At 35.3% G+C, this 15615-nt stretch overlaps 2 protein-coding genes across 3 annotated transcripts in view; one reads left to right on the forward strand and one right to left on the reverse strand.

Moving 5' to 3' along the window:
• LOC100176276 lies at positions 1 to 3930 on the forward strand. Its single transcript, XM_002129440.5, has 8 exons — positions 1 to 49; positions 113 to 270; positions 807 to 952; positions 1351 to 1449; positions 1660 to 1746; positions 2145 to 2312; positions 2739 to 2856; positions 3203 to 3930. The coding sequence occupies exons 1-8, from the start codon at positions 36 to 38 to the stop codon at positions 3391 to 3393; spliced, it is 981 nt and encodes a 326-aa protein (XP_002129476.1). The 5' UTR covers positions 1 to 35; the 3' UTR covers positions 3394 to 3930.
• Positions 3931 to 13203: 9273 nt separating this feature from the next.
• six12 (transcription factor protein) overlaps positions 13204 to 15615 on the reverse strand; it is a 17360-nt gene continuing 14948 nt past the window's right edge. For both annotated transcript variants that reach the window (XM_018817834.2, NM_001078346.1), the window contains 1 exon segment: positions 13204 to 14513. In XM_018817834.2, the coding sequence (XP_018673379.1) occupies positions 13958 to 14513 (556 nt within the window). In that variant the 3' untranslated portion in view covers positions 13204 to 13957.

Below are 15615 nucleotides of genomic sequence, written 5' to 3' on the forward strand. Positions count from 1 at the left end.
TTTCACAATTGAATATCACTTCCCTTCAGAGAATTATGTTAATATACAGGTTTGAAATGAGAAAAGCATCAAATATTTGAGTTGTGATGTAACAGTATTTATTTTTTCATAGGTATCCAAACTATGTTCACTCTTCAAGTCGTCATTACCTGTGTTGTTTTGCTTGGATCCTACACTGCACAACTTTATTGCAACGACTTTGTAATGAAGCACGTAAAGAAATTAATGTTTTTACAATTTTGATGAAAGAAAAACAAAGAGTGACATCAAGTAATTATAACATTATGTTTAATAGGCCTATATATGGTATAGGCTACTTAATGTATAATATATATATATATATATATATATATATATATATAATATATATATTAATTGTTCTCACATTGCGGAACGATAACAGCCAATAATATATAAAATAGCTTTTGTGTATGATAACAAGTTACCAAATATGTAACTTTGTGATTGTTTTTCTTACTTTATGGCTGACAAATAAAAAAGACAAGGGACCATCGTGTGCATTAATTATTAGTAACAGTAAGTGTATTGCCTAAGTACACATGAGCGGATGAACCTGCAATAGAAAACCAGAATTGAAACTCGAACAGTATATTCTTTGCTGATACAAGCATGCTGACCACTGTTCCGAGGCGCCCGATATTTTGCTGCTTTTGTTTGTTATTCTTCTAAATAATATGATCTTATTGTAACAAGATCTTCTTATTGGTATAAATAGAAATTATGTTGTTAAATTAGGATTTAATTTGGTAAACAACATTACTAGTAATAAAACAGGTGTATTTTAGAACCCTCAGGTTTCTGTCACCAAGATTTTGAAAGCTTGAATGTTGCTGATCAATTTCAATATGTTTCTTGGCTGCTGGGAAGGATTGAAGCAATTTCAAATAATCTGAGATCTCTGAGAATTAACAATGCAAGGAGTGAGGCAAATGTAATATTTCATTTAAGGATAGAGATTTTTACTGGTTAAATTTGGTAATATGTGTAACCTACTTGCAATACAATAATTGGAATAGGCTATTAAAGAGGTTTTTAACAGAATCTTAGTAGCATTTCCTATTGTTAATTTTGCTAGTTACAGCAATTATTACCTTTAATATTTTTTTTATTTTGGATAAAGATGTCACACTCAGACATTGTCACATTCAAATATTTGTAATATTTTTAATATCATTAAAAACTTTTGGTAGTAAAAATCACATAATATCCCGTTTAAGGATTGAGTTACAAATGTGATTGACTTGCTGTTGTTTCTACATCTACATTAATATCTGCTTCGTTGTTTTTGAATAATAGATCTAACTAAATTTATGTTAAGCATATTTTTAGATGTTGCAAAGATCGTCAAAAGCTTCAACAAATATTAAAAACATAAATCATGTTTCTGATGATGTTCTTATGGTTAAATATCCTTCTATTTGTCAGCTGGTAATCCGTTTTCATATTTTTAAACACACAACCTATTGTTTAAACAGTTAGCCCTCAACAATTGTACTTAAGCTAAACAGTATACTTTGTAGACCTCTTTTTTTAGCTAAAACCCACAAGTGCGTCATTTCGAAAAACTTAATAAATGTTTTATGATAACCAAAACACAAAAAATTGTATAACTTTCTGTACTTTTTCTAATATTGTTAGGTGGAAAATCATTTGGAGCAAAAAATTCAGCTCCTGCACGCTTATGTTAAATGGAAGACCGTGGAATCTTTATTTTGGCAATGGATGGTATGTTTTGTTGCTATCAGTATATAAATCCGTTACCGTAGTCGAATGATTAGATCACTTGTCTCTAACAAGCAGATGCATGGATTAATTGAAGCTTGATCCTGCTTTCATTATGGGCATTTATTTCATTGGGCAAGACATTTAACAACAACTTTCGCAAACAGTAATTCGCAAACAAAGATGTGATGAAGAAAATACGACATCTGTGTTATGACATTATGAACAGCCATGATGAATTACTTGCATTAAGAATATTTGTAGCGTGTAGTTAGTACTTTCATATATTTTTATTACAGCTACCATAAATTAAAAAACGAACCATACTTGGTACAATTTCTTCATGTAGTATTTTATTCTTTACATTTTTATGTTAATAGATTCACATTTTATTTTAAAAGGAGCAATGTCTGGATGAAGGGATAAAGTTGCGTGATGATGAAATGGTTTTTCCTCAAGCTCCAAACAAATCTGTTAAATCAAATTTAATGATATATAATAAAAACATAAGTGATGTAAAAATGAAAATGCTTGAAAAGAAAAAGGAGTGCACAGTAATGGAAAGCAAGGTATTTAAAGGAATTAGTTCATTAAATATAACTTGAAGAGGCTTATATTTCCAGTTAAATGAAATTGTGTAATGTCCCATAGTTGTACTTAATTCTAATCAATTGTGCCATGATAGATGTTAGCAATCTGCATGATTCATTATTTCTTTCTTTTGATAAAACACATACATATTACCTCTCCTCAAACAAATGTTTTGAAACATTAAGTTTGGGCAAACAATTTACATACAACTAACCTAAAAAGATTTTTGATTTCTTTGAAAGCGATAGCGAACATTTTATTTGAGGAATAAAAAAAAAGTAATCAACTGTTAGCTTTTTGTTAGGTCATGTACATTGTTTCAGAACTGCATAGTGGTTAAAACATTACACATGTTTGGGCAGTTACTCAGTACATTAATGAATATTACAAGTTCTGTATTACAGATCCCAGCCAGGCATACCCAAGCAGGTATTGAGCACAAGTTCGAGATTGATCAGAACTTGGACAACGTTTTTAATCGAATTAGCTTAAAACATGAGCCTAGTTTAGTACCTCAATCAGGTAAGAATTTTTTAAGCTCATTTTCAATACCTTGTGATTTATTATATGTATAATTAGATATCAAAGCCTGTTTCAAATATTTTTAAACAGAAGTAGAGAAATATTGGAGAAGATTTTAATTTTGTAATTGTTTTCTCTTTTGAATTTGTGTTATTGCACCTCAGTTTTTTTCTTTAGTCTGACCAACTCATTATACATGAACAACAATGTACAGTTTCACTTCACTTATTAAAAATTGTAAAAAGTCACTGTAATAGTGGCCACACTAAATATGCCAGACTTCTAGATAGGTTCAAACGATTACATAGATTCAGAATGTTCAGCTTTTTGAAATATACATTTACAGCATTGTCTCGGAAAGTTGCGAGAGAAGATTCAATGAAATTATCAACGAAAACAAAAGAGATTTGTGAAAATCTTAGGAAAAAGTCATCTGAGGTACTCAACATTAAACAAGAGATTGATGATCGCTTGTCACACGTTGCTGATCAAGTGATGGGTGGAAAAGTCATGTTTATTAAGCATCACCACTTCTAAGTTTTGTTAACACAATTGCGTTTGTTTATTTCGTGCAATTGTATGAAGTGTATAGCAATTCTTGGTTGTATTTTCGTAAACTTATATCGAGTAGGGTGGGGTAAGATAGGACACATTTTTGTTCTTCGTCCCATTTGGTGGTAAACAAAGAACATTAAAGAAATATAAAACCGCATTATCATGACTTTCATAGACCATTGTTAATAGTTTAAAACACGATCAGAATATTTGCTTATTATGTGCTAAAGATGTTCCGTCTTCCCCCAGATTACTATGTTGTTTTTTTTGTTAACCAAACTGCGAGCCACCGTCCAAAGATATGAAATGTGAATTGATGTATTCGATTGTGGTTGACTGCGAGATTCCACTTTACTTTATATTCAAAATAATAGTATTTTACACGAAGACAAATAGGCGCATATCGCGTTGCTGTTCGCATTATTATCTCAAACGGTGGAATGTGTTTTTCGGTAACAGTGAATGTATTCGTTTAAATAGCTTTATGATTACAACACACTTGTATGTGCAAAAACAAAAGTATTGTGTGTGGGTGAGATCCAACCACGTAGGAAGCTTGAATATAGGCTTGGCGAATAACCAGAAATTTAAAAAACACCGGTAACCGGTATTTATTTGGAGAACGCACCAGTTCGACAATTATCAAAAGAGTGATATATAGTAGGGTGGGAAGATGGGACACCTTTAGCACATTATATCTAAATATCCTGATCACGTTTTAAACAATTACCAACAGTCTATGGGAGTCGTGAGAATATGGTTTTATAATTCTTTAAATGTTCTTTGTTTACCACTAAATGAGACGAGAAAATAGAGGTAAAAGGTGTCCCATCTTCCCCCACCCCACTGTATACAATGTTCCGGACAAGAGGTACAGGCTTTTAAGAATAAACCCTGGTTTTGATACTATTTGTAAAACTTATTTGTTCACACATGGCGGTAGAGAGCCTTTTGCGTCTAAAGGAAAGTTTAAACCTTATGACGTCATGATACTTTTTTTCGGTTAGTGAAACCAACACTTGTTTTTTTGTAAGTTTGAAACATTTTTTACGGTTCAAACAATATGTAATTGTAATTTTATAAAAAAATGGAAATATAAACCGTTATCTTGGCAAAGTTTATTTTTATTCAGTCAGTTGATTACCTGCAACCTGAATCTATAATCTGGTTGATCAGGGTTTTGGAAGTATTATATTACTTTTGTCAGTTAACTCTAATGAATTGACTGACTTTTGTCTGCATTGAAAAGGCTGCGGATGAGACCAAGCCTAAGCTATCCGGCACTCACTGTCCGAGAGGTTGGGAAATTTTTGAATTAATTTGGTGTGGAAGGTAGGAAACAACGCATTGTGTTGGCGTCATCCACCTCCCAAGTTACCTGATACATCGGTGCGTTTCATTTAGTCGTAAGCTTTTGTCGACGCACTTCTTTGTCTTTGCCGTGCTGGGTAACAAACATAACAGTATCAGGTAGCTGAGCGCTCCGGCGTCGAAATGTTATCAGTCTAAAATTCCTGTTTTTGTCCCCTGAGCATTGTTCACTACTCTGGCCAACGAAACCTGTTTTGAACCGTCTCCTGTCACTTATTAGCTATTTTCACAATGGATTTTTAACAAAGAGTTAAGGGTAATTTAATACGATAGAATCTCTTGTGACTCAATTTTAGATTTATGTAAAGCCAAATTCTGATACATAGTAGACGGTGCGTGGAACTAATAATTACCGTGAAAACGTTGTGAACACATTTAACGCTGGTTTTAGACATCGATCTTTTCTTAACTAATTCACTCGCCATGAAATATATAAAACACAGTTGCTGAGAGTATCCAAAATTTGTTGTGTGTTTTTATGGTTTGTTTCAAAATTTTCTGTTTTTTTTGTTACGAAAGGGACATCGTTTTGCCACCGAAATTGAAATAGTAAGCTGTGGTGACGTCATTCGCGTCTGGTTTCGCGTTATGATTTCTCACAGTAATGTAATCCCATGTTGGACAGGGTAGTTATATTGTACCTATTGTTGATACAAGTGAGTCCTTATATTGAATTTCAACCTTTTTTCGTATACCAGGTTACGTCACTACCTAAGTATAATGTAAATTCCCTCTCTAGAACGGTAAACTATTAAATACTTTACACTAGCAACATACACATGTATTTATTGTATCTTTCCTTTTGTTCTGCCGTGTTCGGGTAAATTCGTTTTATTCAAAAATGTACAATGTCATGGTAATCTTTTTAAAGAAAGTTAAATATACAGTTTAAACCTCGAAACAATTTAATATTTCTTCTCTTTTCCGCCAGGTGTCCCCGCACCGCAAAAGGTTAAAAACTTGAGCCCCACACCCGAAAAAAATCTAGGTTTCTGTAAAGTTACCGTTTGTTCAGTTCAAACCGAGCTATTTGAACCATACCAAAGCTCTTACTTGAACCATTTATTGCTCTTTGGTCGCTAAGGTTCGATTTCAAAACAACGGTTCAATCATAGATGCTCAGCATTGGCAGTGGCGATTTGCTGGTTATCAGCATTTCCGGCTTTTTAGTTTACTTAGCCGAAACTTAACGTCGCAGCCACTGTGGTCCATTGTTGAAAGATTAATTTTACGCTATTTCAATTTCGCAAGTTCGTATTTCAACAACCTTATATACTTTACTGTGGTGATTTTTGACGGTACGTCCGCGTTAAATCGGCGTGTTTTGTTATGACAGACATCGGGTATCTTTCCACAACAATGACCGGTAATCCGTATTGCTAATATTAACGTTGTATTGCAAACACTAGGATACAATCAGGATTGTCTCTAACTGGTGTGACGTAATGAGGTCTCTTACGTGACATAATGTACGATTAAATGTAAACTGTCCATAGTTTTGTGGTTAGTACATAATTACTCTACACCTATAGCAGTACAAAATATCCATTTACAACGGCCAAAAACCTTCACATCCGCATGTTTTATCATTTTACTTTTGTTTTCTGATTCATCCTAGGCGACAAACAATGATTTGGTGGGAACCCATTAATGGTACGAAAGTTAAATCCTATCCCCACCTGTTATTTTTTCTTCCCACGGTTCGTGCAGTCTTTTCAATTACGATAAAAATGTTTCTTTTACCAAAGGGTGGGGTAGAAACAAATGCAGTAATGAACTGCCGTTTTTTTCGTTCAACCTTCTGGATTCGGTTCAACTCGCATTTATGGACAAATTGCTGTATGTTACGTCATACGTGTACGTCACAATGGATTGTCGATTGTCAAATGCCAATCAAGGTGAAACAAAATCAATATGATTTGTACAAGATTGTGTTGCAGCTACTAACATCAAAACATGAGGCATTATTTTATGGCCGAAAGATATAAAAATAAAAGGATAGAAAATTAGACTCGTAGTGTTTTACCCGCCCTGACTTACTGCCACTATATACCGCTTCATTAAACACGTAAATTATACGGGGTCTATTAAATCACCAATTTCACGGCTTATTTATACCTAGTTGGTGTTTAATGCCCTCATTGTTCTGGAGGTGTGCACAAAAACGTTCTGTACGTTGTGTGTAGTTTCGCATAAATATTGTGGAAAGCAGATATATGTAAATTACGTGTGTGCATATACGACACCTTAATATTTAAACACAAGCAAAATATACTCTTTGTCACTATCTTCGTTCCAAGATTTTTTTGTCTTTTGGTTTTCGTTTCTAAAACAACAGAGGCAACAGACCAAGTAGTGCAACAAAATGCTTTGGGAAACTTAACCTGGGGCAGACTGTCGGATTAGTTCGGCTTCATAACCCCTAATTAACCTTTTCCCATTTATAGGGGTGTTTTAAGCCGGAAGCTGGTATCTTCCGTCCGAAAAAACGCAATAGTTGTTTAAAACTAATGTTATATGTGCTTTTGACGGTGAACTAATCGCCATTTTCTTTTTCGCAAAAGCAATTCGTGCAATTAAAGTAATTTTAAAATGTTTCATCCCCACTTAAAATATATATCGAGCGCATTCAATAATCTTCGCCTACCCACTTCCGCTAATAAATAGCATTACCGCATTATAGAAGTTTAACTTTGATCTTGGTAACCTATTTATATTGCGGGGTTAGAATAATTTGAGCGAAATCACCTCTGACCAACACGCGTGACAATGAAACGGTAGTCGCTGGACGACGAAGCAGAACGTAAACGGTTTCACTTCAAAGAGGCCGCGAACAACTACCCTACCATGATAGCAGTAATTTTGACATTACTCGCTCCAGAAGAATAATTTAACATGACTTGGTTATTTAAGAAGCTGCGTCAAAGATAGAGTCAGGAAGAGACAGTTCCCACTCCTTGGATGTAACTTTATATTTTATTGGCTTAAAAAGTCACCGCTGTATCACATTCGGTGTGTGATCATTCAATTCGCTTTTCTGCGTGACCACCATGCACAATACCCGTGTGTGTTGAAGCAATTAAACTATTTCCAGTCACCTGTTTGGTGTATTCTTACATAGGTTAACTTTAGGTATTTTATTGGTCGTCCTTATATTGGAACTGGTTCAAATTGAATAAAATCGATCCAATTAATAAATTAAAAATCCACCGAACCCAAGTTCAGTTTCGACATTGAAAAAAGAAAGGTATAAGTGTATCATCATCGCGATGATATTTTGTTTATTGCACAGGAAAGGTGTGTCTTGTGGGGGTGATTAAATTGCTTCAACTGATATTCGACCAACCATTCTAATTCCGATACCCAAAGGTGGGGTTGGCTAACGTTACAACGAGAACGTGTGGTCAAATTGATGTAAATAACAACATATCGGCTGTCAGGGTGAAGTCGGCCGCTGCGAGGTACGATGCATTCGATATTTTAATTGAAGCTGAGCTCGCCTTTCAAGCAAGCTTGTGGTGCTGCTGCTCATGGGGTCTTGTTTGTTTTGGGCACACAGCGAGTGGGGCTTAACTCATTTTCACCCTCAACCGGGTAATTTTCTTCTCGCAAACTGTGACCGACTCCCCAGTAAGTGTGTGGTATGGTTGCTGTTGAAAGTTGTATGTTGTGTGAAAAGTAAACAACGTTGAAAATGCTCATCTGCCGCCTTCAGTTTGAATACGAAGAAATTGATGTGGTTTAAGCACAAACTTCACTTGGCGCCTTTTATTTTGGTACAAACAATAAACAATATATGACATTCATTCTTTAACGTGACTTATATTTTTATGAAGTAAAGCAGCGCGATAGGCCCCTAATGAAACACGTATTTTAAAAAGAGAAAGTTATGAAAGATATATTGTTAATCACCCGATCCTATACGCCGGTTAAATCTGTATTTCTTACTAAAAACAACACTGTTATCAGTGCTCCAACGAATCAGCAAGTAATTAAAATAAATGACATAATATAGTGGAATGTTAAAGAAACTAACCGGGGATGTTGCCCGTTGTAAGAATATGTTAAGATTGTGTGATCAGTCAACATTACGGCTAAAACCAGTGCAGTGATGCACATAAGTTATTTCTTTCAAGACGATCTGCTGGCAACACTGCTTCCCACACTTGCAGTGAGTAAATAAGAACAGTTGCATCAAAGCAGCAGCTTGAGCTTAAAGTCGCCGAGGTTCCGGCTAAAAGAGTTCCGGTATTTTGACATGTCAGCTTCCCACAACCCTGAAGTCAGTTAATTGAGAATGACACTCACTTATCCAAAAGCTGTCGGTAAGCTCGGCAACTAAATGAGCAGTTTTATGCGCTACTCTCTTTTTCTGGGTCAATTTAAAACAATGTTCGTTTTTCTTAAAAGTTATTGCAGTGTTTCACGTTCAATTATTTCTTCAATCTTATCAAATTCGTGTTCCATCAGAAAAAACAACATTTATTTAAAGCAATTATTATTTTCCTCGCTTCGTTGCACTATCATAGTGTTTGCTGTTAAATTATCTCCTAAGTTCTTTGTTTGCCCAGCACCTTCATTTTGGCGAGAATATCTACGATGTGGCGAAGTTGTAATTCTTTATCGTTATTTGGTGTTATACGGTTGTCAAATTGACGAAGAAGTAAAGTTCTCCGGTTACTTGAGTTTTAATGAATGAGGCACGTGCCAGTAAAACGTCTATTGCGGCTGCTTTTTCTGCTTTTTACCCAAAGTTGACTTTATTCAGTCATTTAAGCATCTATTGCCGGCAGAATACTCACACTCGTAAGAATTGATCACAATAACTACACTAATACATTTAAATAACTTTAAAATGGAATAAACTGACATGCATCAATTTTGCTTGCAACAATTTCATATTCTGTCCATGTACACGAGGTGAAAGGGATGGTCAGAAGAATTGCCCACTTATGCGTTATTAGCCCCTGACCGATGGTGCTGGTGACGCAAGAATCCTCAGATATGGAAATTGTTTCATGTTATCGCCTCCGAGATAATGACTATATGTCGAGATTGTTGATATAAGAATCGACATTAAATTAAAATAAAGAAAGACCAAGTGAACTTTCAAGCTTAAAACACTGAACATACATTATTACATTCTAAACGCACATTTAGCAATCAACAGCGTTACTGAACATGGGATCGGCGTGTTCTGAACGTTATATCACCAAAGAGAGCTTGTATAATTCGAACCTTGCAGCGATGATCTTACTTGAAGACACAGAGATATCATCTGTTCCAGCAAATTCCCATTACCCTCCTATTATAGAGTAAAACGCATCCTGCGCACACTTCCGATGTTTGCGCGCAAGTCAACTGCGTTAAAATACGCTTACTCTGTTTTTATTGGATTTTCCGAAGTGCGGCAAGCATAATGCGATGTGATACGAGCGCTTATCAACATTCGTATCTGCATAGGGTGTATAACTTAACCGAAAAGCGTTTTTAACATCGTCGTAATTACATGCCGTTTTTATCGTTATCACCGCCGTAGGCACGCCTCTTATATATTAACTGTTTCTCTTCAGCATATACTACTTAAACGTACTTCCGATACTTTTTAAAGCCATATTGTTTAACGTAGATTTTTTTTCTTTCCTTTTAGAAATCCAGCAAAATTTTAAAATAATCAAATCTTTATGCGGCGCCATTTTGCTTTGATCTAGTATTCAATTTTGTTACGTTTTTTTTATATGTTTAAATAAAATATCATTTAAAAAAACAAGCAAAAATTTAAACTGAAAATGGTTCTCATGTCGGACATTTTCTTTGGGATGTGGACTGTTTGATCAACACTATCGATGAAAGGGGGCATGTGTAATAAGCTCGTTGTATTGGTGTCATACTATATCTACCAACACTTCATGTACAATCTCCCATGACCGACATCAACAAACCACGCGAAAGTTGAATACGGCGTCAGTGCATTTACAATTTATAAAATTTGTTTATCACGATGCTGCAATTTTTGTCTGACGTCACAGACTATAGATTTAAACGCATCGTTAATTGGTAACGATGATGTCATATATTCTACATTCGGCTGCGGCAGGTTTTATACAAACATTTGTAGATTTTTATCTAGGACAATTACAATGTTTAAAATATCTACAACCGGTGTGACTTTATTCTCAAGTATCACCGGCATTCCATTTCTTAACATCACTATTTCCTGTTCGTTGTTCTCTAAATGTGTAATTGTGACGGTGGAGAAGAAAAATATTTCGAAACCAGACACGATCATTGTAATTGCTGTGACTCCTCGATCGTGGTCACGTGTTTTCTTCGTCTTTTCCAAGTCTTCAAATTACTATTTTAGTTGTTTTAGAAGCGGAAAGGAAATCTTCGGTTTGTAGCTGTGTTGTATAGAAAGCACCTGTTTCCAACTCTTTATAAAAATGCAAAATGACCCATATATGTGTTGCGTCATTGCTAGTCGTATAGTTTATTGATTTTTGGTTTGCAATTTTGGCCAGACTTAAGTTTGTTAAAGGCTTCTTGCAACAAAATTATAATGGTGTTAACGGTTAACCAAATGAAACATAAATCATTTTCGTTTTTGATACTGCTTTACTGAGGATTCTACTTTCGTAGAGAACTTATCTAAAAATCTTAACCATATCGAGGCGAGCGTGAAATTTCTGTTTAATTTGCCACAAGAGCCGCACGTGTTCCCCATTAGAGGAATCATCATTCATTCGTATGTTTATTTATGCCTTACCCGCGTTTTTATCGCCTTGCCATATTAACCGATACCGTTTATCGATAATGTTTCTTTGTACTAGCATGTGCAACATTATGCACACAATGTTTGGTAAATGTAATTATCGATTTTAATCATATAGCAATAAAACTACACATTTTGCCTTTTGTTTCAAAGTGTCGAATGCTGCAAATAATGTTTGTAAATATTCGTGATTGTGTTTGTCCGTTCTGTCGCGTGCTATTCGCATTTCCCTCGGGCAGTCTATCAAATTGTGGCGCATATAGGAAGTGCCGGCCTCTTCAAACTCATTCATCTCAATTGAGTGATTTTGATTTGTCTAGTGTTTGTTGTTGATGTCCTAGCAGCCTCCAGCCGCTTTGTTCCGGACACCACAATGAGATGACCGATCGTTGGATCTCGCGCAAGCAGGTGGCCACCACATTGAGGTAACGTAAACACAACATCATGCACCAGCGTTCCCTAAAATTCAGCGTGGAACACTCACAGCAGGTACTTAACGAGAGTCTATATATAGTTTTTCTTCTAGCGCGCAAAACTTTAATTTTCTTCATAATATTACAGAAATAATGAGAAAGCGACCACCCGCGTAATGTATGCCATTGGCATCGACTTTGTGCGTATAGTATTCGCTTTGATCATGGATTTCCTGCGCTTTTTATTACGTATTTATATGAAATAGTAGCACCGTTTAACTTGGAAATACACTTTATACGATCTGGGAAACATGTTAAATTTCCGACATAAAACCCAACATTTTATTTTATTGTGTCTATATCTTTCGTTTCAACAACTATTATATCTGTATGTTTTTTCGTCAACTAAAATACAATCGTATTTTTAAATTAGTTTTAACTGTTGCTAAACATTCACTTTGATCAAAAGCCTCTTTCACTTGTATAGCAAACAAATAACAAAACAAAAAATCGTGCGGCCATTACGCTAATCCGACGTAATTACAATCCGCTTTGCCAATCGATTTTGAGGTTTAACAAAATAAGTATAATAGTTATCCAATAAACGGTTTAATCCTTTGCTAATTTTTTCGTAAATGAAGTATTTGTACCATGTGTAACTTATTACAAAATTATTTTATTTACCGAAAACCAAAAGTCACCGACGGTCTATCGCCCTTCTACATTTCTATTGTAACCCTGAGAGCGTTAATATGTTTGCACTCATAATTTGTTCGTTAACTCGTATTTAAGAAATGTTGTCGCAAAAACAAAAGCTAAACTCAGCGAGCTTTACTTTAGTTTCCGTTCTCACGGACCCTAACTTGCTCAAGCAGGGAATTCGTGAAATTTGATACCACCTGGTGGGTTGTACAACTTGTGCGAAGTGCATCGCAGGAAAATTCAAACACCCATATATGCTCAACAACAAGCATACTGTGGTCATATCTTTTTATGTAGTTTACATTATTTAAGTTTGGCATATTATGTTTATTTTTTTAACTATATATGGAGATAAATTAAACAACATATTCATTATTAGTACAGTTGTCATCTCCGTTGTCTTAATTGTCCCATAATCGTTTCATTGACCCCTATTCACCCAAATACATGAGAACTGCTGGCATCTTGCAGTGTATGTTTTAGCTATATACCAGAAGAACAAACATGTTTATTCAGCATAAAACAAACTAAGAATAAGATCCGCTTTTTATTAATTTGCTCTTAACACTCAGCGCAAGCATACAAAATGAGCGATACAAACGTTTGAGTGCATGTAATATTGAAAAGGAATGTCAGAATCAGTTAAACACTTGCGAACGACTAACATAAAAAAATTGGTCAAATATATAGCATCGTCAAGGAATGGCCCTATGTGTTGAATATCAACAAAAATCAATTTAAATTGTCATGCGTCTTGGTCATGGTTCAAAATAAAGTATATACGAAACACACTGTTATCTAGCAAATCGTAAAAAATATCCATGTTTGTTGGTCACTGCTAAGCACATGGAAAATTAATTGTGACATCACAGTAATACACATTTAGATTCGAGTAAAGCAGCGGATATTAGAGCGTGTGAATATGCACATGGACTACTACACGTCACCGAAGCGATATATCTGCGATGCAGATGTCAACATTATGGCTCTTACAAGTGTAATGCAACATGCTTGTCAGGAAAACTACTAAATATTTAATAAGATTGTGTAGAGAAATGCCATTACAAAATGCTATTAAATATTTCTCTAAAATTTAAGTTGGAATGGCTGTCGAATGTATGGTGATGTGCTGTGGCCAACTATATTGACAATTTTCTATAATCAACAGTGGTACGACAGCATCTGATTCTAGTTGTGCATATCCGTATAACTATAGACAATAATAATAAAATAGCGTGACTGCAAATACAAAAATAAAACTTTGTTTATCCACCTTACAATTTAAAAGTTACGATCCCATTTCGACTGGGTTGTTCGCTAATCCATGCTGCAACATTGTTTCGTGCATTGACACTGCTGCGTGGCTGCTTGCGGATGATGACATGTGATGAGATAACTGCTGCGGATGAGTTGGGTAATGCATCTCTGGGTGTTGGAGCGGAGTCATTTGTCCGCTATGTGGTGTGCCGGGTAATGTGTATTGTGACGGAAGCACACCATGATGCTGGAGATGTGTGTCGTTTAATGAACTCATAATCATACTTTGTGGTGGGAGGCGATTGTTCTGCGGATGATGCGGATTCATGGGATGATGTGATGGATGCGGAGGAGTGTGTGAGTGATGGTGGATCATTTGATCTTGATGATGTTGATGGAGCTGTTGTTGATGAACATGTTGTTGTGACATCACATCAATGCTGGATTTTTGTTCCATCATGTCTGCTCCAATCTGACTTCCATGTGCCGGTGTGTTGATATTGTCGATTCCCGTTTGTTGATGCGGTGGTGTCCCCATACCCGATGGTGGGATGGACATCCCGCCCTGGGACATGTCGCTTCCATCTCTATAAATATCAATAGCGCGTTTAATTTTTATTAAATTACTTTTACATTTAACATATTTATTTTTATTTATTTTAAAAGTATTTCTGTAAAATACATCGCATATGTGACAAGTGTGAGTTATATTTCCATGCGCACAAACCAAAATGCGCAATCAAAAAACGGCGGTTTAACAAAATGGCGACGCTGCGTCTACGGCTCTAGGATTTTTTTGCTGCGTGAATTTTTTGAAGCGACGCCAGCATTGCGTTATCGAAAATTATAAATGAAAATTTAAAATTGATGGTAGGTTGGGGTAATATGGTTCATATTTTTATTCTTTTTACCCCTCTATTAGGTATAGTAAACAAAGAATATTTAAAGAGTTATTTTAAACCGTAAACTCACGACTCGCAATAGCGATGTTAATTGTAAAAATATTATTCATATGAAAAACTATATGTTAACGGGAATATTCTTACCCTAAACCACAAAATGTACAATTTTATTGTGGCAGATTATGTTCTATCGGCCGCGTCGATATGTAACATTTGAATTAACATTTGCTACCCATGAAGCTCTTACTAATATGTCACACGTAGTTCGGTATTATATATTATTTTGAAGCAAAAGTTTTTTTTTATCAAATTAATAGTATAGTTTGACTTATGAGAAAGCGCTACTACCGAATTCGTAATTGAGATATGAAACCTGGAGAGATACGATGATCTATATGCGGTCACGTTTCTAAATATATAAAGTTAACACGTAGAACATTCTGAAACGAGCGGATAACATTACAAAGTCTATAAATAAAAAAAAAACCTTTTCTTGATATGTGTCTATAAATCGCCTGCGATATACTATGTACAACAATCCAAATATTTTAACTTTACATTATCTCACCTTTCTTTAGCTTCTGCTGCTCGATCGCGTTGTCGCCGATTTTTGAACCAATTGCTAACTTGAGTCACAGTAAGTCCCGTACCTTCAGCCAATTCACGCTTTTCTCTCGGGGAAGGATATGGGTTGTGTGTATACCAATCCCGCAGAACGGCTCTAGATTTTTCCTGAAAATTAGGGGCATTTTAATGTCCTATTCAATATACTTAAATAATCAATCGA

This window comes from Ciona intestinalis, chromosome 3 (assembly GCF_000224145.3).
Source record: "Ciona intestinalis chromosome 3, KH, whole genome shotgun sequence".
NCBI lineage: Eukaryota > Metazoa > Chordata > Ascidiacea > Phlebobranchia > Cionidae > Ciona > Ciona intestinalis.

Bases quoted from the DNA above. Each gene is read 5' to 3' on its own strand.
- LOC100176276 (XM_002129440.5), top strand. The intron at 271-806 runs GTAATTATAACA...GGTGTATTTTAG, and splicing joins AAAACAAAGAGTGACATCAA to AACCCTCAGGTTTCTGTCAC. The intron at 2,857-3,202 runs GTAAGAATTTTT...ATACATTTACAG, and splicing joins TAGTTTAGTACCTCAATCAG to CATTGTCTCGGAAAGTTGCG.